Source organism: Vitis riparia, chromosome 13, assembly GCF_004353265.1.
Source record: "Vitis riparia cultivar Riparia Gloire de Montpellier isolate 1030 chromosome 13, EGFV_Vit.rip_1.0, whole genome shotgun sequence".
Taxonomy (NCBI): Eukaryota; Viridiplantae; Streptophyta; class Magnoliopsida; order Vitales; family Vitaceae; genus Vitis; species Vitis riparia.
This window is the reverse complement of record NC_048443.1, coordinates 5,809,438-5,837,008: the sequence shown is the minus strand read 5'-3', so window position 1 is coordinate 5,837,008 and position 27,571 is coordinate 5,809,438. Positions and strand designations below refer to the sequence as shown.

At 31.4% G+C, this 27,571-nt stretch overlaps 1 protein-coding gene across 1 annotated transcript in view; it reads right to left on the bottom strand.

Moving 5' to 3' along the window:
- The window catches only part of LOC117927999 (DNA-directed RNA polymerase V subunit 1), a 44,423-nt gene extending 24,311 nt beyond the window's left edge, over positions 1-20,112 (bottom strand). Inside the window, exons 1-11 of the mRNA XM_034847740.1 lie at positions 20,003-20,112; positions 19,843-19,895; positions 15,805-15,910; positions 15,356-15,482; positions 15,048-15,163; positions 6,630-6,677; positions 5,660-5,827; positions 3,633-3,791; positions 3,385-3,540; positions 1,155-2,891; positions 836-1,011 (exon numbers count right to left, since the gene is read on the bottom strand). Of these exons, the coding sequence (XP_034703631.1) occupies positions 836-1,011; positions 1,155-2,891; positions 3,385-3,540; positions 3,633-3,791; positions 5,660-5,827; positions 6,630-6,677; positions 15,048-15,163; positions 15,356-15,482; positions 15,805-15,882 (2,765 nt within the window). The 5' untranslated portion in view covers positions 15,883-15,910; positions 19,843-19,895; positions 20,003-20,112. The remainder of the gene's footprint in view (positions 1-835; positions 1,012-1,154; positions 2,892-3,384; positions 3,541-3,632; positions 3,792-5,659; positions 5,828-6,629; positions 6,678-15,047; positions 15,164-15,355; positions 15,483-15,804; positions 15,911-19,842; positions 19,896-20,002) is intronic.
- Between the last annotated feature and the right edge of the window lie 7,459 nt (positions 20,113-27,571).

Genomic DNA, 27,571 nt, shown 5'->3' with positions numbered 1-27,571 from the left:
ATGGGATTTCTTGAAATGGAAGAGCATAAGACAGCTCAAAATAGGAAAGGAATTACCAGATTCTCCATATAAACATAGTTGAAACAGTTTGTTTGAGCCTTTTTCAGCTCATTAAAACAATATAGAAATGCAATGCAACATATAGATAACATAGGCATTTACTTATCAGAAAAAAAAAAAAAAAAGGATAACGTAAGCATAATTTCTTTTTTTCTGCACTTTATTTTCCGTCTGTTTAAATTTTTTTGATTTGTTACCTAAGAAAAAAAAAGAGAACTCCGAACCAATACCACCCATTAAAATGTCTTTAGTACCATGCTAGGACAGCCTTGGCATCCCCTTTACATGACAAAGTTTAAATGAAAATCCATGAATATCCTGTACGAAAAAATTATTATTCCCCTGAATTAAAAACATCAGAATATGAATTTCTCAAGAATAATAACCAGAAAACTTGAGTTTCTAGATATGTTGAAATTTCAAGTTTTCAACCTCATCATTTTCGCATTATAGTTTAAAATAGAGGAAATAAGGATATATGTTGTAAATAAAAATTAGTAGAAGTTTGGGGGTCTATTTTGCACTCTGTTAAGAGTTAATTTGAGAGAGAAAAAACACTATATTTCAATTGATTCCTAGTTGTTTGGAATCTTAGTTCTTTATTTCTTTGGACAAGTAACAAATTGAAGCAAAAACCAAATGTACAAAAGATACAGAAACTGAAAAGCATAGTTAGCGAGCATGAATGATTCCAACACAAAAACAAAACATAGATGGACATGATACACAGAGATAACTAGTTCATAAACAATTACAGTGATAAGGACAAACATACTCAATCATGAATTCCACAGCAGTATCTTTAAGACTGGCCTTTTTCAATTGATTCTTAACAAGGTATGCCGCATTTTCTCGGCAGTACTTTCTCCCACAATCACAGTCATTCAAGTATAAAATAACACGTCGATCAATAAGATCATTCTTAAAGTTGACTTGACAGAGCAAGATTTCCTGTAACAGAAGGAAAAAAAAAATCTCAGAGATATCTTAATTGCACCATCCGCACTATAAATGCACAAATTTTAGATTATTAAAAGAAGGGTGACAGCATCACTTTCATTATCAAAAAGAAGAAAAGAAGAAAAGAAAGCAACCTTCATCAGCTCCCATGAGGAATTACTGCTTGGAGAAGAATCAAGAACAGCTTTGTATGCAGGATTTGACATAGCTGTAGCAGCTAAAACACCAACAGGCTCACCAGCAGGGAAGAAATGCTGGGGTTTAGTTCTAGCCTTCACTCCATACTCAAATTGGATAATTGAATTGCTACAAACATTCCTCACTGTACCATCATAACAGATAACAACATCTCGAAGAATAGCCATTAAGTTTTTAAACAAAGTTCCTGGTTCAGACAAGCCCCTTGATGATCGTACAATTATTTCTCTTGTGGAAATTGAATGAACCATTTCCTCATAAGGATCTAAGCCATGGAAGAAACAGCTTCTAATTAATCCAAATTCCCCAGAAGGGTAGTCAGCCCCATGAAAAGGATACTTGCTTTTGAATAGATAAGCCATGCCCTCAACCAAGGTCCTGGAATAGAACTTACCCTTTTCTGAAAGTTGTTGTCCCAGGAAACCAATTTGTTGAACTACCTTGTTAATAGCCGAATCACTCTTGGAATCAATTAAATTACCCAGTGCAGATGAATTCAAAATGAAATTAGCAACAGGAACCTTGGTAAGTCTCAAGTGATTCTCTGCCTGCAACTGTAGCAGTTCATTGTACATCGACCTTAAGTTATACAACAATGATGAAATGTCCTCAACATTTTTCTGGATATTTTGTGTGACCTCCCTGGGAATGGAAAAATCCTCCAAGCTGACACTGAAACCCTCTGAAAATAAATTTTCCATCAACAAAGGCTGTAAAGAATCAAAGAACTTCAAGACCTCATTGGGACCTTTCTCAGAGAAAATGGATGTGACAATTTCATTGACCAAAGATTGCAAAACATCCCTATTATAATCAACTTTCAATATAGCACTTTTGCTAATCCAGTGCCTCTCTCCAATACAATCAAAAAGAGAAGGTAAGGCAGTCTGCAATATCTGCAAGGCAGTCCAACAAGGGCCAGAACAAGGAGACTTCAACAAAGCGGGCCTCGGTAAGGACATAGAAACAAACATCACTAACTGCTGAGCAGCTGCTTTGTTCAAGAAATATCTCTCAAAGAGAACTTTTAGAGACAACAATGAATCAGTGGCCAGCTGCAAGTTGAGGTTACCACTATGAGAGCTAAGCAACTGTTTCTCCACCGAGAATAGCTCTAAAACCTCAGCCTTTGCCCCAAGAGACTGAGGATAGAACAAGTGAACACAGTCACCATCAAAATCAGCGCTTAGAGGTCCACAAATAAGAGGGTTTATCTTGACTGTATGATCATCATGAACATATACTGACAATGCTTGCAGTGAATGTTTGTGAGTAGTAGGCGGCCTATTAATGAACACAATATCCCCATCCATGATCCGCCGATGTACAACTTGACCAGGTCTTAGAAATGTATGCCCTTTCGAACCCTCCCTCAGGGAGTATGTAGATAAACCATCCCTATAGGTGAGGCACAACTTCTCATCCACTAAATTTTGCAAATGTTTCATGTTATGCACATTAACTCTTTCCTCAAATGTAATTCTTTGAGCAATTTCAAATGGTAAACCAATTTCATTGACCCTTTTATATGCGTCACCAGTTATTACACTGCGCGAAGAAAAACCTGAAGCTTTCCTGATAAACAAGGTCCTCATCTTTTCAAGCCATGCTTTTGTAGACGATTCATTTGGCTCTTTGCTACTCCCAAATCTTGTATCCAAAGAGCGAGATGTCTTGCGAAGGAAGTTTGCACAGAAAGACAATAAGAAAACATTGAATTATGAATTTCTACTAACAGCCAAAACGTTTTAGACAATTCTACAATTTTAAGGTACAGTTGCACCACCGATGAAGCAGTATTCTTTTTCCCCTTTTTTTTTCTTCTTTTTGAAGATAAAAAGATCATATCAAGAGAGATTGGTATCCCTTAGTTGATGAAACCAGGGAAAACTGAATGAAGATTCTGGACTTATGTACATGCTTCTGCAAGCATCCAAACACATCGGACTGGACTCAGGTCTATTTAGGTCCAAATATTTACTTGATGGGAAACATCACATGATGAATATCAAATTAACATGCATACTCAAAAGAGGAAAAAAGGGAGAGATGCAGCAGGAGGGACTGAAGTTTCCTCAAGTTACACTATGACAACATGACTGTTTTGTTCTTATTTCAAATAAGAAAAATGCTCATCTAATCTAAATCATCCAAAAGAATGTGTACCTTTGCAGTTCCCCGCACTTCAAGATACTGCTCAATACTTGACTGCAAATTATTAGCCTCAATTTTGTGGGATTCAAAATTTGGTTCACCAGATCTCGAGCCCTTAATGACTTCAATTTGCTTGAGAACCTTCTTTAACATTGATACAGAAAGATCCTGGGAAGCAATAAGAACAGAAGTAGTCATTCACAGCTGATAATTCCATTAAGATTCCAGCCAGACAACAAACCATCCAACAAATTACATACCGAAGACATGATGCTCACTCCATCAGAAATGTCTGGGACAGACAAACAATTTGGAGGGACGGGCAAGTATTGCAGGATATACCCATCTTGAGGAAAGTACCCTTTCCTGACAAGCTTCTTTCGAGTATCCTCAGGAATTCTTCTTAGAATTTCCATTACCTGTTACACATTGGGGAAAAATCATGTTTCAAGAAGTAACTTCAGAAAGATAATAATAATTCTGTTCTTTCACATCAGACAAGAATTTCTAATTTAAGTAACAATGTTAGACCAAGCAGAATATAAAAATGCTGTTGCAAAAAATCAAATGAGGGAGCCAATTTCATGCACCTAAAAAAACAAATAAAAGAATAAAAATTTGTTCAACTGTTCCAATAAGAGAAATACATCAAAGTATTATGTAAAATCTAAATAATTATAATGACATCATTCCTGTTCATCAAGCTCAAACATTTTATGACTGGAATTTTCATTCATTAGGCAAAAAGTGTTACAAAAATATTGCAGATATAATCAGTCCAGCTAATTAACATATCATCAGGACTAATGATGGACCTAAGAAAAGAAAATATGGAACTCAAAGCCTAAGAGGCTGACAAACACAGCAAAGACTTACAAGCTGTGCGATAAAAACGCCATATAACTCATCTATACAAAATAGCGACATCACAAGAACATTATGCTTAGGATCTATTTGATGTAGTCAGCAAGCACAGAACATCAACACAAAGTGGAAAGAAGGATGAAAAACGTAAAGCTTAAAGTAAAATTACAGCATCTTTCCCATGTGTCAAACAAAAAAGAACAAAAAGTGTTGAATGCAACAACCACAAATAAACATTTCAAGCAACCAATATGGACTCTCTTTTTTTTTTTTTTTTTTTGATGGGAAACGACAAAGGAATATATTGATAAAAAGTACAAGAGAAGGATGAGGAATCCTCCCACAGAGAAAAACAAGACTACAAGAATCAAATATAAGAAAATACAAAGAAAAAACGCGAACACTCTAGTTAGACCAACCCATTAGGATTACACACCGCTAACCAATCAAAGTTGTAACACGTTAAAAGGTATCCCCTTAAAAACCTTAGAACAAAAAGTCCAAAGAGAAGCTAGGAAACGAATAGAATCCCAAAGATACTCTGAATTCCTTGTTTCATCCTCAAAAATCCTTGCATTTCTTTCCCGCCACACCACCCACATTAAAGCGATGCACGCATCTTGCCATAAAACTATCCCTCTCTTAGAAGATCCAAAATCATTAAAATTAGTAGATAACATGTCAGAGATGCTCCTTGGGGGAACTCAATCCGTCTTTGCTAATTGAAATAATCTGTACCACGACCCCATCGTCTAAGAGCAATGGAGAAAAAGGTGATCTACTGTTTCTCCATGTTTCATGCACAACTTACAAACGTAGGGTCTAAGTGCTTTGTAGGGTCTTCTCAACTGTAGCAAGTCATTAGTATTAACCTTCTTGTGAGCCACCAACCAGACAAAGGACTTGACTTTGAAGGGGACTTGAGAATTCCAGACGAACTTAGTAGGGAAAACTGGAGGCAAATCAGAAAATTGAGATAAGGCAAGAAAGAAAGATTTGACTGTGAAAAGTCCTGAAGGAGATAAAGAACAAGATCTCATATTTGGAACCGAAGGTGATATGTGTAGACGATCAAGAGACCGCATAAGGCCTTCTAAATCTACTATCTCAGAATCTGAAAGATTTTGACGAAAGTTGAAGTTCCAAGAGAATGGGCGAGTAGATCCAAGAATTGAAGAAATAGGAGTATTTTTATCCGTGACTACTCTAAGTAGTCTTGGATATTGGACCCCCAAAGGTTGGTCCCCCCACCACAAGTCTTCCCAGAGCCGAATTCTATCCCCGTCTCCTACCACGAACCGAGTAATAAGCACATAAAACCTCAAAAAAAATCATAATCCCTAAAAATGTGTCTAAGTAGCTAAGATCAAATTTAAAATTAGAGTGATCTATCAAAAATTTAAAATTAGAGTGCAATCTGTACCTCAGAAGGAAGCAGAATTCTAGATAAGTTGTGACCATAGCGGTAACCATATCTGGCTAAAAAGTCCCAGAAACCATCCTTTGGTCTTGATCTGGATGGTATCTTCAATTCCAAGAAACAAGCTCCCTCAGTTGGTCTGAATTCCCTTACAGAAACTTGGGGAGAATCCTACAAAACAGTTCAAGAAAAATAATCCAGTGAATCAAAATTCAAAAAAATATAAAACACCAACTCTTCATAAAATTTAGGAGAAAACGGTTTAGGAAAATGAAGACAGAATTTGGTTAATGGAAAGTTTGACAGAAAGTTTCAGGGAAAGAAAAAAGTGAAGGAATGTCAAAATTAGGTTTAAACCCACTAAATTTTTCTCCCATAATTTTCTAAATTTGTCTCTTCTTTGCTCTCATGCATAAAGAATGAAGAAATTAAAATCTATAAATTTTTTAATAATTTTCTCCATTAAGGGATTAGATGTTCTTACACTAGGATACCTTGATCAACCAACCAGAAAACGCTCAGTTGGCCAAGATAGGAGCCTCAATTCTAGAGGCCTTTGTACGGGGCTTTGTGCCTCCAAATTGTACTATGGGTAAGACATTTCTTCTAGCCAACTTGGATTTTACCATCCTATGTTAATGCTTCTTTTGTGCTGTTTTCATTTTAACTTCTCTTTGCAATATAGCAGATTCTTCCTTTTGTTTTTAACTCATTTTAACAAATTATGGAAAGAGAGAGTGTATGTGTATGTGTGTGTGTGTGTGTGAGAGAGAGAGAGAGAGAGAACAAGGAAAACAAACAAAATTTGAAAATAACCAAAAAACAGAAATTAATTCAAATGAATAACCATAAAATACTACACATCAACAATACAAATACATGCTTGTATAGATGCATATGCCACATATAGCAAGACAAAGACAGACAGAGAGACACAAAGAGAGAGAGAGAGAGAGAGAGTTTTAATGCTTACCTGACAACATGGAGCTAACAGTTGTTCAGTTATACCATTATTTGTCACCTGATTTGAAATTACCCAATCAGACAAATATTGAGGAATACAAGCAACGGAATGGTAGCAACTTAAATACAAGGTGAATGATAATTTGGTTTGAAAAATGAACAAGAATGAAAATGCATGAACCATAAAAAGTAAAACAAGAATGAAAATGCATGTACCATAAAAAGTAGAACAAGGTTCCTTTTGCATGGAAATAATTTAAAATGTAAGACATACAACTCAGAATAGGAGGTACTTCAATGTTAGATCAATAACTGCGTACAAATATGAGTTTTACTTTCAGATATAAGATAGGATTACTTTGAAATGCTTCACAAAATTTATGTATCAAAACTACAAATAAATAAGGAAAAAATGAAAAATGAAATATCTACACAATGAAGTTGATACTTAAAGCCTGCCAGCTCTTCTTTTCCTTTTTTTCTTAATGTTTTTCTCCTTAATTTAATTCATATATTTTCTTTCATTGCTCCTAAAATTCATAGGGTACATGTACCATTTATATGCCTGGTCCATAGATCTACATGCCCAGAAAAATGCTACATAACTTCATGTAGTAAACTAAACTGCCTATTTGATGTTTAGGGTGTACATGGATATTGGAGTCTTTGAAGATAGGGAAAGCTTAGATCAAACGATTAAAAGTTCGTTTTTGTAGTATCTTTTGGGATTGGGTAAGGGTGTACATGGGGGATAATGTTACTTCTTTGATAGATTTTGTGGTTTGGTTAGGCTCCCCATAGGGTGCGTCATTTTTTGTGCATTCTCTCCCATATTGGTTTCTGTATTTGTATACATCGTGTATACCTTTTTTAATACAACACTTCTTTTACCTATATAAAAAATAAATAAATAAATAATAAAAAATAAAAAACATTAATGCAAATAAAATATTGCACTATGGTCTCCTACTAGGGATTAAGGAAATGGAATTTTTTATATTAACAACCCTAGACATATCATGTTTAACCCATAATTGCTGGTGCTTACTTGTAGAGAAGACACCCTACCCCTTTTGCTGAAGAACAGAATTCAATTAATCATCATATGATTTTTCCTATCCTTCACTTTGTCAGTTTGAATCCTAGAGAAAGGATGGGTGATGTAGATGGCAAAAGAAAACATATGGTAACACCTTATGTCTTGTGGAGAAAAAAGGATTAGTGCAGCCAAATCCAAGTTGCTGGTGGTTAAGGCTTTCTTTTTTAGTCCAATAGAGTCAATATTTGTTGTTTGTGTACATGAAAAAGATCCATGTGTTATTATGTCATGCATCAGATGATAGCATGTAAAAAATTAAACTCACATGGTTGGAGCATCTTTAAAAATTATAGATAGAGGGGGAGACATTGGTCAACAGGGTTTTGTGGGAGAAAGGCAAATTTTATGCCTATTAAAAAATAGAGAGATGATGAATCCTGTGCAATAGGAGTGAATCTACACTGATAGACCAAGGATTTTGGAGAAGACAAGGTACTAGTGTAGTTAAGGTGAGATGTATATTATTTCTCTATTTATTTTGTCAAAAACAAATAATTCATCATCAAGAAATATGTAAATATAAAGAAGAATGGAACTCCTTCCCTAAACACACCATTACATAACCTTGATTAAAAGCCAAAAACCCATCTACCCTACAGAATTGAACAATTAGTTAGATTTACAAAGTCAATACTCAATGGGGTTAAAAAAAAAAGAAAAAAAAACCTGAAAAGCGATTACTTTTTTTGCTTCCCATCTTACATAGTTGTCAAGTTATTAGCTATATGAGAAATCCGATAGAAGGATCACCCTAACTCTAGCGCAAAATAAAAAACTTGGTGAAGCCACATATTAAACCTCAACAAGACTTATTCCTTATGATTTACCCAAAATAGAACTAGTGTAAAATCTCCCTCTGCTAGAAGATTAGATAACTAGCTTTAGACCTCCAAAACCTTGATAACAAAGTGTCTACATCTCACCATACTCCTAGGAGGAACCCAAGCGATCTTAATAAGCCTAAACAACCTACATCATAAATAGATCCCAAAAAGAGACAACTCTTAAGGTTCCCTGCCAAAGGGAGACATGGATAAAACAAAGACTAATCAGAAACCTTACATTCTTAAATGGTAGTCAAATCAAGAGAAGTAGGTCTTGACTTACATCGATACCCTCTTTATATAAGGTCTCATCCGTAGTAATGACTAGGATTGAGAAAACACACAAAAAAAAAAAAAACCTTTTCTTTGGTCAAGGGTTAGGAAGGGAAAGAATGGTCACCTTATTTGTTGGGATCAAGTGTGTAAACCTAGGGGTTTGGGTTTCAGGTGGGATTCTTTGAGGAATAGATCCCTCTTAGTGGCCTAGGAGGTTTTCTAAGGAGAGTATTGCTCTTTGGCATAGCTGCATAAGGTCATATTAAGTATCTATAGGACACAACCTAATCATTGAGACACCAACATTTTAGTTAGATGGTCACATTATTGTCTTTTGAAAGTCATTGCACAAGTTTTCCAAGATATCTCCTATCACGGTTAATGTGGAGATGGAACAAATATTCATTTTTTTAAAGGACTAATGGTGAGGAGATCAGTCTCTTTGTTCTCAATTTCAAATCTTTTTAGAGTTGTCGCAATCAAAAAAAAATTATTTTATCCATTCTTGATGTCTCTTACCCTTTTTCTCGGAACTTTAATTTTCATAGAAACCTCGCTAATCTAGAGATAGAGGATCTTGAAAGACTCATGTCATCTCTTGCTTTCTGACCCTTTAACCATTCTAGCTATGATAATTTGATCATTATCATCTTCAAGCTTATTCACAATAAACTCTTTTTTGATAGGAAACAACAAAGAAATATATTGATAGAAATAAGAAGTACAAAAGAACGATAAGGAATCCTCCCACCAAAGGAAAACTAAACAACAAGAAAACAAAAACAAGAAACTAAAATGTAAAAACAACGAAACAATCTTTCTTGGCTAGACCATCCCATTGGAGCTACACACTACTAGTCAATCTAGTTTATTCACAATAAACTCTTAGCATTATCAAAGTCATTATTTCAATTCTTCTCTCCAACAAAATTCATATGGAAATCTAAAGTCCTATCAAAGGTCAAGGTATTGTTTGGTTAGTGACCAACATGAAGGTCAAAAGCAATGACTTGCTTTAGGTGAGAAGACCTTTCAAAGCTCTAGTTTTGATCGTTGCACCATGTGCATGAAAGGTGGAGAATTGATTGATCATCTTTTTTTACATTGTCCAGTGACTTTGAGACTTTGGCACAAACTATTTAGATTAGTCAAGCTAGACTAGGTTCCTCCTAGAATTATAAGTGACATAATGACCACCCTTTGGAGGGTTGGGGAGTATTATAAGAGGCAAAATTTGATGGAAATTTTTTGCCTTATGCTGATTTAGATAGGGTAGCAAGAAAGAATTGTAAGAATTTTTTTTTAAGACAAGTGGGGAGTACCAAAAGCAATAGAGAACCTTATTTTATTTCCGTTCCTCCTTTTGGGCCTTTACTACTACAGCTTTCAAGGACACTATTCTCAATGTGATTCAACTTGAAGGGAAAATGGTATGTAGATTAAAGGGTTAGGATAGCAAAGGGAGGAACATTTGGATCCATTTTGGTAGGGTTCACACCAACCCTAAGGGATATTGAGAAGTTTTTATTGTGTAATTTCTTATGGTATTCTAGTGATGCATGTCCCCTAGGATTTTAGAGAAGGTTTCTCCTCATCTTCTTTTCATAAGAGTTTGGAATTTTGGGAAGGATGCACGTTTCTTTATTGTGGCTAGTCTGGCTCTTTTCTAGGTTTTTTTCTCTCTTTTCCGGTGCTTGGGTTGGTTTTTTTGTGTATACTGTCCGTATATGTTGGGTGTGCCCCCACAAGTTTTTGAGGTCATTTTTGTAACCTATATATCAATTTATACATATGGATATAAATTCAAACACTTCCAAAAAAAATATATGTATATCATTTCAAACTCTTAAGAAACCAATATATGGTTGACAATTGTATTTGAAATAAATCTATACAATCACATATTTAAAAAAACAATTATCTAATAAATATTTAAGCACACCTAAATCCACTTAGGGGTGATAGAAAGAAGTTTCATGAAAAAATTAATATTTGATATTCACCCATTACAAAATTCCAGTTTTTTAATGGCAATTGTTGGCCTAAGCTTTTACCACAAGATGCTTCAATTATTAATTTTGAGATTACATGTGGGGGGTACGATCCCTTTTTTATAGATGGCAAAATTAAAGGGAAAAAAAATACTTTTAACTTGTTGAGTTTGTGTTGACTACAATTTCTTTTACCAACTTTTCAATTAATTTGTTTATCCAACATCACCTAACACTCTTAATTTTATCAATAAGACATTAACAATACAAAGAGTTTGTGGAAGAACGGTAACTAAAAATGTTTTATGAGAACATTAAAGAATTTCACTTTTTTATAGGCAACCATACATAATGCATTACAAAGCACTAGCAAAAATAAGAAGCACAACCTAGATGCACACAATGTATACAAGCAACACATAAGAAAGCTAACAAACACAAAAGCTAGCTAACCAATCCCCATATTATCCATAAAATTCAAAAAATAAAGCAACTTACAAGAACCCAAATCCTTGCCTGACCACAAAAACAAAAACTTTAGCCAAATCTTTCAACTCCATGCAAGACCACACCATTATTATGGTGTGATTAAGGAGGATCTACTAAGGGTATTTTCAGAGTTTCACAATAATGGGATTATCAACCAAAGCACCAATGCTACTTTCATTGCCCTTTTCCAAAAAGGAGACGACAAACAAAATTTCAAATTTTAGACCTATTAACCTAGCCACGAGTCTATACAAGATCATATCTAAAGTCTTATCACGACGTATTCGAAGAGTCCTCCATGAAACCATGTACATCTTCCAACGAGCTTTTGTTGAGGGCAGACAAATTTTGGATGTAGTTCTGATTGTCAATGAATTGGTGGATAAGAAGAGAGGATCAATAAAGGATGGGTAGCCCTCAAAATAGATTTTGAGAAGGCATATGACGTGGATTGGGGTTTTCTGGACCATGTCATAGAGAGAAAAGGGTTTAGTACAATATAGAGGTCTTGGATGAGGGGTTCCTTGTCCTCAAGAAGTCTTGCGGTCTTGGTGAACGAAAATGACAAAGGGAGGGTCAAGGCATCCAAAGGACTAAGACAAGGAGATCCTCTTTCCCTGTTCCTTTTTACTATAGCAGTTGATGTACTAAGTAGGATGATGGTGAGAGCAAAGGAGAGTGTTCTTTTAGAAGGGTTCCTAGTGGCCATAGATAGGACTCGAGTGTCTCATTTATAATTTGTTGATGACACCATCTTTTTCTCTATAGCTTTTATGGAAAATCTACAAAACCTTAAACTAATCCTATTGGTTTTGGGGAACATATCAAGGCTAAAGATTGATTTAGACAAGGGTACTCTATTTGGTATCAACACAAGTCAAGATTTGATCACCAGGTTGGCTTTGATGCTTGAATGCAAGGTCTAAGGTTAGCCTTTAACTAACTTGGGTCTTCCAGTAAGGGGAAATCCTAAGGCAAATGCATTTTAAGATCCAATGATTGACCGGCTTTTGAGGAGATTGGATGTATGGAAAAAGGCATTTTTGTCTCTAGGGGGTAGAATAACTCTAATTTAATCATATTTGTCACACATTCCTAACAATTTCTCATCTCTTTTCAAGATTCCAAAGTCAATAGCGTGTAAGCTTGAGAAATTACAAAGAGAAAAAATTATCATCTCACTAGTTGGGACCTAGTGTGTAAGACTAGGAAGTCTGGAGGTTTGGAATTCGAGATGATAACTCTCAAGAATCGTGTTCTCCTAAGGAAATGGCTTTAAAGGTTCCTTAAGGGAAATTTGCCCATAAACATCAAGTTATTATGAGCAATTATGGGACACATACTGATGGATGAAACAGCGACATTCTAGTCAGATGGTGTGCCCTTGGAAGGTTAATGCACAGGTGTTCCATGTTTTTTACCATCACATTTGCTTTATGGTGGGTAACAAATGAGAATTTGTGGTAGGGGGGACCAACTTTTGTGTTCAAATTTTCAAGTCTTTATAGAGTTTTAACAATTAAAAATCTCACCAATGCAGCTATTCTTAGCCGTTCTTTTTTTTCTTGGAATCTTGATTTTTGTCGCAACCTTACAAAATTGGAGATTGAGGACCTTAAGAGACTCATGTTATCTATCCCTCACTTGTGTGCACTTGTCTCCATCCATCCCAAATGCTAGAGCATGGTCATCAACCTCTTCAAGATTATTCTCAGTTAAATCATTCTTCATGGCTTTGTCCAATACATCATATATAGTTCCTTTCTCCCTAACAAAATTTATTTGGAATCTTAAGTCTCATCTAAGGTCAAGCCTTTTGCTTGGTTGGGGTCATGCAAGGACCAACAACATGCTACAGTTGAGAAAACCTTTCAAATCCCCAAGTCCTGATAGGTGCATTTTATGTGAAGGGAGTGGAAAATCAATTAACCATCTCTTCTTGCATTATCCGATAACTTTAGGACTTCAACACTATCTATTCAGACAAGTCAAGATTGATTGGGCTCTACCTAGGAGTGTATGCATGATCATTTCATATAGTGATTTGAGAAGCTCCTTTAGAGGTAAGAACCATTGGCAAATTGCTTGTCTCATATTGCTATGGATTGTGTGGTGGGAGAGATGTTAGAATTTTTTAGGATGAGTGGAGGACGTAAGAGAGGTGTGAGATTAACTTCACTTCTATTCCTCCAAGTGGGCCTCATGCATAGAGGCTTTTAAAGGCATTCCTTCAATGTTATTCAACTCAATTTGCATTTGATGTGTACATTAAAAGACTTTGGACATCAATGAGAAGAGCTTACCCAGGACTTGAGGAGATGACTTATGTATATATTGTATTGTAATCTAAAACCTTCTATATAGACTCCTTGTATAGCGGAGGAGTTCAATCATATTTTGATCAGGTTTTTGTAATTGAGTGGAGGACTCCTCATCTTTCTCCTATTCTTTTTAACCTTAATAAATACATTTTATGTTTCTAATAGGAAAAAAAAAAAAAAAAGGACAACTATTGACCAAGTTCCATCTTCTCTTCATAAGTTGGTCTAAAGTCAAGATTTTCTCCAAAACTGCTTCTCATGGAAAGAAAGAAAAAAAAAGGAAAAGGAAGGAAAAAAAAAAACACCAACAACAAGTTTAGAAGGCACCCTGACGTTCTGAATCAAACTTTGCAAGAATGGAGAGACTCTTAGAGGCCAAGGCACTCTAAAGTTCTAAATCAAACTTTGCAGTAATGGAGAGAGACTCCTTAGAGATCAAGGCTGAGTAGCAAGATCTAATGAAAATAATAAAAAAAATTACCAATCTTCCAAATTAGTGTCCTCCACATCACTTCTAGCTTCTCCTTATATAAAAAGTTCCTTCTACATCTAGGATTCCAACAAGTCCCATCCCAAAAATCTGCCACCCAAGCATCTTGAGCCATCATAATGAAGGGCTCTAGAAGATGGTGCTTTAAGGGAACCTTATCTCACTGATGATCATGCCATAGCCTAACCCTAAGACCATTTCCGAAGGCATAACTCGTTCCAGTTGAAAAAGCAGCTCCCTTCCCTAAGCTTTCCAAAGGCTTGAGTCAAAAGCATTTCCCACTATCACCTTTCTCCAGAAGTTGTCACACTTTAAGTCCAGTCTCCACAACCATTTTCTCAATCACAACTTGGTGAGTATACCTGGTCCACTCACCCCAAAACCCACTTTCAAAATAAACAATCAGCCACCTTATTACATGATTTTTCTTTTCAAGTAGACCTCCACCTCAAAAAAATCTCTTTGAATTCTTTCAAGTGTGACCCTCACCTTACTAGGCATTACAAAAGCTGATAGCAAATAGATTGACAGACAACATAGAGTGCTTTTCAACAAAGTGAGCCACCCTCCCTTGGAGGGATAATGGCATTTCCCAGAGGTTAGCCTTTTCCTGAATCTTTCTTCAGCAAAATCCCACAGAGAAAGAGACTTGAAGAATGTCTTAACAATGGAAATAATTATAATTAGGCCAAACTTGTTTCTCTAAAATATATTTTCTTGATTTAGAAAGTAGATGGTTGCAACCCAACTATGAACATGGATTGTCTTTCAAATTTAATGCATTAGCACTCCTGCTTAATAATACAAAAGGCATGTAATTCATCTATTCTACTGTCAACCTGAAAGGGAGCTATGGGGTCCATGTAACTCACAAAGTATCAGAAACCACAACAATGCAAATCCATCCTATCAAGAAAATAATTAATCAGAAGTGATACCTTGCTTTTTCTGATTTTCAAGCACTTCAAACATAGCAAGCTTAACATCCTTTTCAGTTCACTAACATGTCCAGGATGATATATTGGTATAGGCAATTCGATATATCCAAAATGACCTGAAGGAGCACAGAGAACACAGCTTCAGTATTACTTCCCAAAAAGAAATGATTTCTTATCCAAAAAATGAACTTTCCAGACTAATGCCAGGAACATCCACCCCAGATACATTTTTTAATCCATTTAAACTTCAATTATTTTCTCATAAAAAGTAAAGAAAAACAATACAGCCAAAAATTAAAGTTACACACCTTCACATTGTCCAGGTTCTGCTGTACCACAAGATTCACATTTGCCAAATTCCAATGGCAAACCTAGAAATGGATTTGTGAGCTGGCTAGCATGACTAATGGGACAGTCACTAACCGATGCAATACACTACAAAGAAAAAAAGAAACAAAATAATTCAAGATTTGCTTTTGAAATAATCAAAAGATTGATAGACGCTTTTTTCATTACAGGTAGTACATAAGGATTATTTGTTTCGCTAGGCAATATGCCAAGAGCTGCTTCTCAATTTGAAGTGTTTATACCTAATTTTATAGAGATTGCATGTTGAGATGGCATCATATATCATCATTTATATCATATAGATATATCAATTTTTGTTAATCAATGCAACCCCATGACCAATGATGAAAGAAGATTTCTCCAATAAAAGCAAATGATATGAATTTAAAAGCAACAGATTAGTACTTACAATTTCCTGTCTCGTAGCCAACCCAAATCTTATTCCACTTATTTCACCATCTAAAATAGTTGATGAGTCTTCCTCCATCTCATTAAGGGAAAACTTCAAAACAACACTGCAAGAAATAATCCATATCAAGTGGCAAACAAGAACAAGGAACAATAGAGATGCAAAATTCTTTTTAATTCTACAAAAACAGACCTCAAGCCTGTTAGCCCAATTGAATATTGTCATTCAATTGACAGAGAGATGACAATTCATTCTTAATAAAAACAATCAAGCAGGAAGAAATATTAAATTCTAACTAGATCAACAAACTTTTTATAAGCAAAACCAGTAAAAGGAGATTTTTACATTATAGCGACAGCTATTCACACAGCACAACGTGCAAGACAGTAAGTAGAATCACATGTTGTTTCCTCTTTTTTTAATAAGCAAAACAAAGAGGCATATTAAAAATGTCCCAAAAAAGGAACACAAAAGCACATATCATAAATATAAGGTGAGCCAACAAACAAGCAAAAAGGAAGAGAACAAAAAAATAAATAAATAATTGACATCTCCTTAGTCGAAACTCAACCAATCTACAAAGACTATCACAGTCATAGAAGGATCATCTATGTATATTCCAGCCCAATTCAAAAAGATGCATGTAAATGATGATCTGATTGCTTGTTCCAACAAAAGGCTAAAGGGGATTCTGAGGCGTTTTGTCCAAATGAGGTGAGACATAAGCCTCAACTTAGACAAAATAAAAATAATAAATAATAAAACCTCAAAAAATATACAATACTAATAAAATCACATGAAAATTGAATAATAAGAAAACTATACAATCCATGATATATCAATCGTTTCCTATCAAAAAAAAATGATATATCAATCGTTCGTCATTATCAATAGTTTCTATTTTAGTTTCTCTTTTTCTCTTTCAAAATCCAACTCTCATGGCTTCATCAAATAATCTTCAACACTACCATTGCTATTTATATCCAATTACTTTATAATTCCCCACATTAGTGTTAATGTCTACTCCTTTTTCTTCATCCATCAATCATAGTGGTCTTTCTCTTTTATTTATCAATAATACGAAATTAATTATTATATATGAGTCAATCATCACAATAACCAACAACTCATTTACATCTTCTCAATCTCTTTCTTCTCTCTCCCTTTAAAGGATCAATTGATAGCTAAGTTCATGATCAACTATGTGCACTCTAACCTTAGACTTGAACCCAAGACCAAAGCTTATAAATCTATACCAAAATCTCACAAAAGTACAATTCAGTAAAACTGTTGAATATTGAGACTTAAATATCTTATAAAATATGTATAGAAATCCTATAAGGACCCTACCCATTACAAACCTTTGAATATTTGAAGCTCAAGACTCATGCCAAGACTTGTAACCTATCAAAAAAAAAATTAAATGACCAAGAGCCCAACCTCTTGGGGAGGAAGAAGCAGAAAAGAAAAAGAAAGCTCACCCCCATTAGAGAAACAAAAGTGAAGAAATACCTTTGTAGTAAGCCACTTCAGCCAAAAGAGCTTCATTGCTGTCAGACAACCACCCCTTTCCCTGAAGCACTTTCGGTCCATTAAGGATGGCAAGGGTCACTGGCTATAACTTCTTGCTCTATCAAGAGGAAGAATCTGGAAATCGCTTTAGGCTATCTCTTATTTGCCCTTTACACCAATAGAGAGCTTCATTGTAATGTTATTGGCCCGACCCACATTTATGGGATTAATGGAAAGGTGGCAAGAAAAGCCAACAGACCCCTCCAAGCCTAACCCACAAGAGAGACCTCCAAAAACATTGTTTCCAACATTGGCTACAGGTTTCTCATCTTTGAAAGGATTGATTGGGCCAGAAAGAGTCAACAACTGGTCCTTTGATATCTAGCCCACAAGAAAGGCCTCCCTCTCCTAAATCACCATGGTTTGAAGCACTTAAACCTAGTGTTTCAGAGAAACATAAAATAACACAAAAAGGGGGAACAAATATGTGTGGCTGTTTGTGCATTTGAGTGTGAGGAAGAGAAAGGGATAAAGAGAGTAAGAGTTTTGAGTCTACATTTCCAACAGTATAATAGTAAGGAAAAACCACTGTTTATATAATTTAAACTTAACGCACTTTTGTGAAAATCTTCTTTGCTATCACCCAAAAGGATTTCTATAAAACACAATCCAAATTCTGCATTTCATTCAAGAGAAACCAGTGGAAAAGGAAAGGAAAATAAAATTAAGCTTTAAAATATGATTTTTCCTTTTTTTACAAAGGAATTGAAACCATGAGCTCAGTTATGCCTTGTATCATGGTAAAGTTGAGCATTTTGTTTCCTTAAGAACTGAAGGACGGAAAATATTAAACTTCAGATTTCTATTCCTCAGTAGTGTCGACAACCAAGCATAGCATTTACAGGATCTGCAGAGCAGCCATATGTTCTATAATGACCAAAAGCAATTACTACTCGCAAAGAAGAATGACAACAATAGAAAGCTATAGTAACTCTTTTGTGACCTAAGAATGATCTACATCACACAACATTGAAACTCATAAGCACCAAAAGAATTCCTACTTGGACCATTCAATCAAGTGAAGCAACAAGGAAAAAACAAACTGGAGTGTTCTCTCAGTTTGCTGACCAAGAAAACTGAAGAGTAAAACAGAAATAAGATTTTAATTATGTTCACAGTTTTTCTATATAAGAAAACTTCACCTCAACTAAGCCAACTAGATATAGGTCTGTGGATTAACGTTTTCCGTTTCCGCAAGTCCAAAAAAACAAAAATCAATATTCAAAACTGAATTTCAGTTGCTTTCCTACATCACAAAAACAAATTGAACTTTCTCCAACTATGATAGATGGAAAGCATTATTACTTTCTGCTCAGGGATAAGCTCACTATAAGACTCAAAAATAGCAGTATAATTAGATTACGGTCAAAACAAAAACCAAAAAAAAAAAAGACGAACCACAAAAACAAAAACAAAACAAACAAAACTATGCATGAAATATGGTGTTGCAACCTTCTAGTCAAATAAACCCAAATGAGGGAAACATAATATTCATACCAACATAATCTGAACCCTAAATTTGGTGGTAAGCACTCATCACAATAATAAAGATGCAATTATATCAAAAACAACCTAACTGAAAATAAAATAAAATAAAATAAATCACGGGCTACTTATTGTTAATAAAAAATAAAAAATAAACAAAAATAAATTAATATAAAATGTACAAATGTCAAACTTGACTAAATGTCAAACTTGACTGCTTGCAATGGGGACAAAAATGTAAACTCAAATATCTGCATTTTTCCGGCAATAATTCTATGATTAGTTGCAGAAGGGATTGAGGCGATAAAAAGGTGAAATTTGACTTTATGTTTTCAGGCTCAGCTGAGTGGAGTTCTTTGAGCGCAAATGAAAAGGTGAAGCTTCAAAACCCTTTCTTCTTTCATTCCCTGAATTTTCTCCTCCATAAAGAAGAGCATAACTTTATGCAAACAAAAAAAAAAAAAAAATTGCTCAAATTCAAACTCGCTAAGAAACCAATAATGGGGGTTTACTATGCAATGGGGAAAAATCCATAGATAAAAACCCCTGATTAATTCATGAACTAAGAAAGGAAGTTGGGGAGAAAAACCTTAGCCAGCACAGCACAAATTTTTAAAAAAAAAAAAAAAAAATCAGGAACGAAATTCTATCGTATACGAAATAATTAAAAGATACAAGGGATGAGATGTCCTGCAAGCTAAGAAAAGCAAAAAAAAAGATAGGCAAATAGAGGAGAAAAATTAAAAGACAACAATTAAATAAAAAGGGGGCAAAACTCAAGTACACGAGATATCCAGGGACGCTAAAAGAAATAAAACCCCAAATCATTCCTCCATTTCTAAGGAAACCGCAACAAGAGAAATAAAAACACATATATAACGTAGCAATTTTCTGTTCTTCGCTTTTCCTCCACTTTCTGGGCAGCCAAACATACCTCAATAAATGAAAAGCAAAAAGTAAGACAAAAATGAGAAAATTTACCAAAAATTTCCTCCGTTTCCACTTCTAGCTGCTGAATGTGAGTGCAAAAAACCCTAAATTAAACCCACAAAAAAACAGATTGAAAACTAAAAACCCAAATGCAGTAACAGAGAGAAAGTAAACGAAACCACGATTTCAAGGAGAGAAATGCAGTACAAACCCGGAAATGAATTGCTCTCTTCCCCCTCTCTTCGGAGCTGTTTCTAGAGAGAGAAATTAGAGAGAAGGTAGAGAGAGAAAGCACAGAGAGTTACAAATGGGTTTTGCATGCACTGGGGTTTCACTTTCGCTGAACTGTACAGGTCTGGTGAGGTTAATGACGAAACTACCCACTTTGACCACGCTGTGTTTTTCCTCGATCTAACGTTGGCTGGCCTGAGAGGGAATGGTATAATGGGAATTTGATAAAGTTGTGGGAAAATAAATGGGAAATTTTTCAAACTGCATTGCGAAAACCCAACTGTCCCGCTTCTCGGGTTAAATACTTAACCATAGTTAACAAAATTTAATTCGCTTGTGGAAAGGATCATTAGACCTTGTTTGGCAACAGCTTTTCGTTATCCAGGAAAAAAAAAATCCAAAAACACATAATCAAAAAACTATTTTTAATTTTTGTTTTTAAAAATAGAAAGTATGGCATTCAAAAAATATCTTTTAATTATTTTTATTTATTCTTTAAAAATATTTGTATAAACATTAAAAATAATTTAAATAAAACATTATATATAAAAAAATATTTTTAAAATATATTAAAAATATGAAAAATGAGTTAAAAATATTTTAAATACTAATAGTGGTTTAAAAATTTTAATTCGCTTTTGGAAGGGATCATTAGACCTTGTTTGGCAATAATTTCTCGTTATCCAATAAGAAAATCCAAAAATATGTTTGATAATCAAAAACTATTTTTATTTTTTATTATTAAAATAGAAAATGTAATATTTTTATAAAATATATTTTTTTTTTTAATAATATATTTTAAAAATAATTATATAAACATAAAAATAATTAAAAATAAAGCATTATTTATAAAAATTACTTTTAAAATATATTAAAAACATAAAAAAATAGGTCTAAAATATTTAAAGTCTTAAACATACTTTTATTCGGCCAAACATTAACATTAGAGAGTAGTTTATAAAAAACTATTTTCAAAAATTATTTTTGAAAATAGTTATCAATGACCCACATCATTGTTTAAAAAATGGAATACGGGGAGTGGAAAATGAGTACCCAATTTCAATAATAAAAAAATATTATGCATGAGCAATTAAGAAAACTTCCAAGAAAAATAAAAGGAAAAAAATAATTATAATATTGTTTTTATGAAAGGAAACTCAATTATTAGAATTTTAAATTTTAATTCATATTAATTTCAGTTCATTTTCTAGAATTGAAAAAAATAATATTTGGAAAAATAAAAAGGAAAATTGTAATTTTAGCATAATGCAGAATTTCAACCATATTAAGAGTTTGTTAGATAATGTATTTATTTAAAGTGTTATTTTTCATATTAGTATTTTTTTTCTTAAAGTATTTTTACAAGAATCACGTGTGAGTACTTTTTCAGAAACATTATAAGTGATTTTTCAGATTTTTAAAAGCGTTTTGTAAATTTTGTAAAACATTTTTTTTTTAGAATATTTTTTTAAAAATTAAAAATGTTTGTAAATGTTGTAAAACATCTTTTTTTTTTTAATGTTTTTTAAAATTAAAACTGTTTCATAAAATCAATATCAAGTGTACTCTAAAATATTATCTTTTAATGTAAAACCAGTTATTGTATATTGAAAAACAATAAATATATTAAAATACCTAAAAGTTTTGTTTATACAACAAATATATATATATATATATATATATATATATATATATCAAGTTTTGTTTATAGAACATAGCAGTATGTAAAATATAATAAATGTGGTATATTTAAATAAATAACCATAAGCATATAGAATTATGTGAATATATATATATATATATATATATATATATATATATATATATATATATATATATATATATATATATATATATTGTATGTGAAGTTTGTGTTTGAATGTGTCAAAGTACCTATTTGATAACTATTTTTAAAAATAATTATAAAAAACAGTTTTTAAAAACCATTTTCTAATTTTTATAAAAACAAATATATGTTTGAAAACTTAAAATATTTTAAATATAAATTTTATATCTAGTTTTTTATTTTTAATTATGCTACGTATTTATATAATTATTTATTAAAATAACTATAAAAAATGTGAAAATAACATAAAATAATTAAAATATGTTTTTTGAAAACACTTTGTTTTTTATTTTTAAAAGTATAAAACAAAAAACAAAAAGCATATTTTGTTTATTAAACATGTTTTCTGTGTTTTTTTATTATAAAGAACAAACAAATTATTTTAAAAACAGTCTCAAGCATACCCTAAAACCCTCTTAAATTTCCTTCTTCTTTTCTTAATTGGAAAGCTAAAAAAATATACTATTAAATTATGCAAAATTATTTTTATTTACAAGTCTTATCAATTCCAACTACCATCATTTATCCATTCAATTATTTTCATTTTTTTATTCTTTTAATTTATTTTTCTAATTCCCTAATTGCATGTTTACTAAATTTTTTATGAATATAAAATAGAACATTTAGAGTTGACAATATTTTTATTTACAGTATTTTTATTAAGGTATTTTCCCACTTTCCCTATCAAACGTTTCTCCATAAAAAATTATAAGTAATTTTAACAGTGTTTCATAAAATTTGTTAAATGCTTAATTTAAAAGAAAAACATTTTTTAATTTAAAAACATTTATTACTATTACACAGACTCTTAACTCAATCTTTATTGTTTAGTGTTTTTTAGGTATTGAAAAAATAATGAAAATAAATGAATAAATAAATAAAGAAAAATAACAAAATAGAGGAAGATCATTAGGATTTTGTTGTCTTGGTTGAAATATGGAAACTTTTGTATTTATTTATTTTTGTTATAATAAAGTGTTTAAAAATCAATAAATTATGTATAAATATTTTAAAACAAAAAATATTTGAATAAAAACAGGACATGTAGCATATCATGACCTATATTTTTTATTTGTTATATATCTTACTTGTGTAAATATGCCTATTGTAAATAAGTAAATTATTTATCTTGTACCTTAGTTATTGGATTGGAGAGTTAAAAAAAAAATATTTTTATGAATCATGTATCTCAAATCCCTTTAATTTTTTTGAAAAAATTAAAAAATATTATAACTTATCTTTTTAAAACCAAAAATCAAATTTATATTTATTTTGAAACTATTATACCTTTATTTCAAACCAATGTATCAATAATACTGGTCTATGACCATGTTTATATAATATAAAGTATAATAAAGAACCCGTTTATCTCTTAATAAGAACCAAAATGGGAAATGACATGTTCAAATGAATTTTTTATTTGATTTAGAGTTTTTCAAATTTATGACCACATACTAACCTGAAATAAATTATCTAATCTTATTGCATAAACAAAAACCATGTTTATTTGGAGAAATAAATCATTAGAACATATTATAGTTCCAAAACCTTTTACAACCCCTAAATAATAAAATTTTATAACCGAGTTTACTATAAGGTTACCAGAACTATCTTCCTACCTCAATGATGACGCAACATTCTTCGATAATCTTGACGAAGATGGTTATTAGAACCTTTAAAATACGATGGAATAATGACATCAGCAGTGACTATATTGAAATAATAACTGCATCCCTGACTATAAAAATTTAAAGAAGCAGTAGAAGATCTGTTATAATAAAGTAATATTGACTCAAGTAATGCATGAGAATAAAGGAAGAAAGAGGAAAGAGGTGAGTGAAAAATGAAGCAAGAAAGAAGAAAAGTGGTCAAAATTTTGTAATTTTTTATATTATCTCTTCATAGATTTTATATCATCTCTTACCAACCCTTTAAATACTTATAACTACACATTTAAGTCTTTGTCTCCTATGTGTCTATCTTATGCTAACTACCTAATTAACTCGTTTTTGTCATTTTGTAATTTTTTTTTTCTCTATAAAACGTGCTGTAAAAATGAAAGAAAGTATAGGAGAAAAAAAAAAAAAAAAAAAACCAGCTTACTCCATTTGCCCAACCACTTCTCCTAAATTTATGAATTCAGCATCAATTAAAGTTAGAAATTGTTGTTGAAATTCTTGTCCTTGATTTTTCTATTATTCATGGTCTTTAATTTTATTTTTCTTTAACAGTTAAGGAAATGAAAATTATTTGAATCATAATTTTATTTTTTACTAATCAATATCTACAATATACATAGGTTCTACATAAAAATAAAATGTTAAGTTATAGTAAAAAAATTTGTTTTGAAATCAAATTTCATAACTAAAGTCTTTAGTCTTAACCCTTAACCTATAACCCATTTTTATTAAAAAATTGGTGTGTTTTATGAAACTTAACCTAATAGTTTGCTATGAATTAATGTATTTTATTCATTATCCTATTAGTATATATAATCTAGATTATAATCGTGTAAAATAACTTAATAATAAGTTATGTGTTCAACGTAAATAATTTAGTGAAACTTAAGATAAACCGCATATTTTAAGGAGTAATGTAAAAGATTTAACTATAAGTATTAAAATTTTAATTATAAATATTAAAAATTTAACCTCTCTTAAGTATTTGTGTGAATATGATGCAACTATAAAAAAATCATTTTATGACTTTTTGCTACAGAAACCTTAACCAAAGGATAAATTATAAATCGACAATTTATATGCTAGTTCTTCTTATCAGACATATTGACGGTTTACAAAATTTATTAACCCTCGTTTAAAAAAACAAGAGGTAAAACATTTAAAATATTTTATAGAAAGTCAATTGAAAATAACAAATATAGTATTAAAATAACATAAAAAACAAATTGAGGAAAAAAATAAAAATAATATAAACTATTTAGAAGAAACTTGGAAAAATAAACAAATGGCTTTAACAAATTTCAATACAACTCTAGGGCTTAGAAAAGAAGCCGAAAGACTTTAAAAACCATAATTTATTAAGAAATAACCTATATTATATTAAAGAACAACTAATTAAATAATAAAAATTTGTTAGAAATGAAATAGAACAACAAAACCTCAAAGAAATATTATAAAAAGTTAACCAAAAAGTAGATAAACTTTTGAAACAAATAGCTAAAAAGGTCAGATCATAAGAATAACTAAAATTGAAAAACTTTTTAAGACAATTTGAAAATTTTAGTTTATGAGAAAAACCAATAATTAGGACATAACAAAAAATAAATTATTTCAACCAAAAAGTTTAATAATAAAACAATGGAAACAATAGAAGTTATAAACCCAAAAGAAAATGTTAAAGAATTTGTAGAATCAAAATTGGAAATAGCAGTAAAGAAAGTAACACCCTACAAAAAAAAGTTAGTTCAAAATTCCAAAATAACTAAAATTTTAAACTAATATACTTTTTTTCAATAAGAAATATTGTATATTTCGATTTAGTCTCTCAAAAAACAAAACATAAATTATTCAAAAATAAAATCGATAAATATATGCATTTAGGAATAATTTTAATAGGAATAATAAGACTTCATCGTAAATAAATTGGGCCACTTGTAGGTATTAACCTTTTAAATACTAAAAATAACATAATAGGAATATCTCTTTTATCTAGTGCATGAGTAAATATGAACCAAAATTATGAAGTCATTGGTTGTATACCTCAATTTTGTATAGATCTTAAAAAAATTAATGAAAAAATAAAAATAACTAAAAATATTAAAAGTTATGATATGAAATTAGAAAGTAAGAACCTTAGTATAACTATAAGATTTATAGGAAAAACCACTAATACTTTAAGTCTAAAATGCATTTATGGAATTTGATGATGTAGTAAGAATCTTTGGAAGTAGAACGGTAAATATGATAAAAGTAAAACCAATTAAAGTAGATTATTTATTAGGACGAGAGTGGGAATTACCCAAAATAAATAAATTGATAATAAAATATCCAACTTTTAGTAGTCTAATATGTAAATAAAGATGAGAGTGCTAGTATAATTTTTGGAAACTATAAAAACATAATTGTAGAGATAGATTAAGATAGCGAGATATAATTTGTAAATGTTATTACAATACAGGAAAGTATTTTGCTAAACATAAAAACAGTAAAAAAATCTACACATGAATTCATAATTGATTAATATAATGTTAAATGAATTTAGCAACCCAAAATTATTAGTAGAATAGGTAGATTAAGAAATTTTTGCTAACATAATATGTAAAAACTATATAGATGGACAAATAATTGAACAACTCTATAAAGCCCATTTGATTAAAAAACTTGTAGATAATAATAAATCAATTACTATTCAACTAAAAGTTGAAGAAAAACCACAAATAGTTCCAAATGAGTTAGTAAATATGAAAAAAACAAAAAAATAAAATAAAAATGAATTTGTAAATATAAAAACTGAAATAGCGAGGTATAGTAAAACAAATGGACCTTAATGGAAAATAAAAATAGAACCTTCTAGTTTTTTGCAACCAATATATGAATGTAAAACAATATTAGATATAAACAATACACAAAACTGTGAGAAAACCATAGAAAATTAAAAGCAATCCTTAAATTTAGTCGGTATAGTAGTATTTTTTGAAAATTAACAGGAAATTTATGAATTTTGTAAGAGTACCCTTTGAGGAACCGTGTTACAATTTTTTTAAAACATGGAACAAAAAAAAAAAAAAAGCTATAAACCTTATCCTTAGATAAATAAACTTTTAGAACATATTATAGTTCAAAAACCTTTTACAACCCCTGAAAAAAAAAAGATTTTATAATTGAGCTTACTATAAAATTACCAGAATCATCTTCCTACCTCAATGATGACACAACATTTTGGGATAGGTTTGATGAAGAAGGTTATCGAAACCTTCAAAATGTGATGGAACAATGACATTGAAAATGATGATATTGAAACAATAATTGCATCCCTAATTACAAAAATTTAAAGTAGCAGATAAAGAAGTAACATAAGATTCGTTACAATAAAGTAATATTGACTACGTGTAATGTATGAGAAAAAAGGAAGAAAGATGAAAGATGCGGGAGATGAAGGAAGGGAGAAAGAAGGAAAAGTAGTCAAAATTTTATTAACTCCCACCAACTATTTGTAAATTCTATATTAACTCTTATCAACCCTTTGAATACTTGTAACTACACACTTAAGGTCTTTGTCTCATACGTATCTATCTTCTAGATACCCCCTCTCTAAAGTACAAACTAATGTATTTTAATGTAAAAGTTTCTTATAATAAGAATATAAAAAGGGAAAAAGGATAAAAAAATATCGATGACTAAGGTATTGTTTGGTAATTGTTTTTTTAAACAATTTTGAAAATAGTTTTTAAGAATAATTTTTAAAAAATGTTATTTGATTTTTGTAGAATAAAATCTTGTTTGAAAACTTGAAATATTTTTAAAAGTTTTAAATATTTTTAAAAGTGTTTTAAAAATAATTTTATGTGTAGAACTTTATTTTTAATCATTATATATGTTTGCATAATTGTTTTTTAAAACAACTTTAAAAAAACAAGTAAAAACAATTAAAATATATTATTTGAAAGAATCCCCTTTTTTGTTATTGAAAACAGAAAACATAAAATAGTTTTTTTGTTGTCAAATATATTTCTTAGTTTTTTTT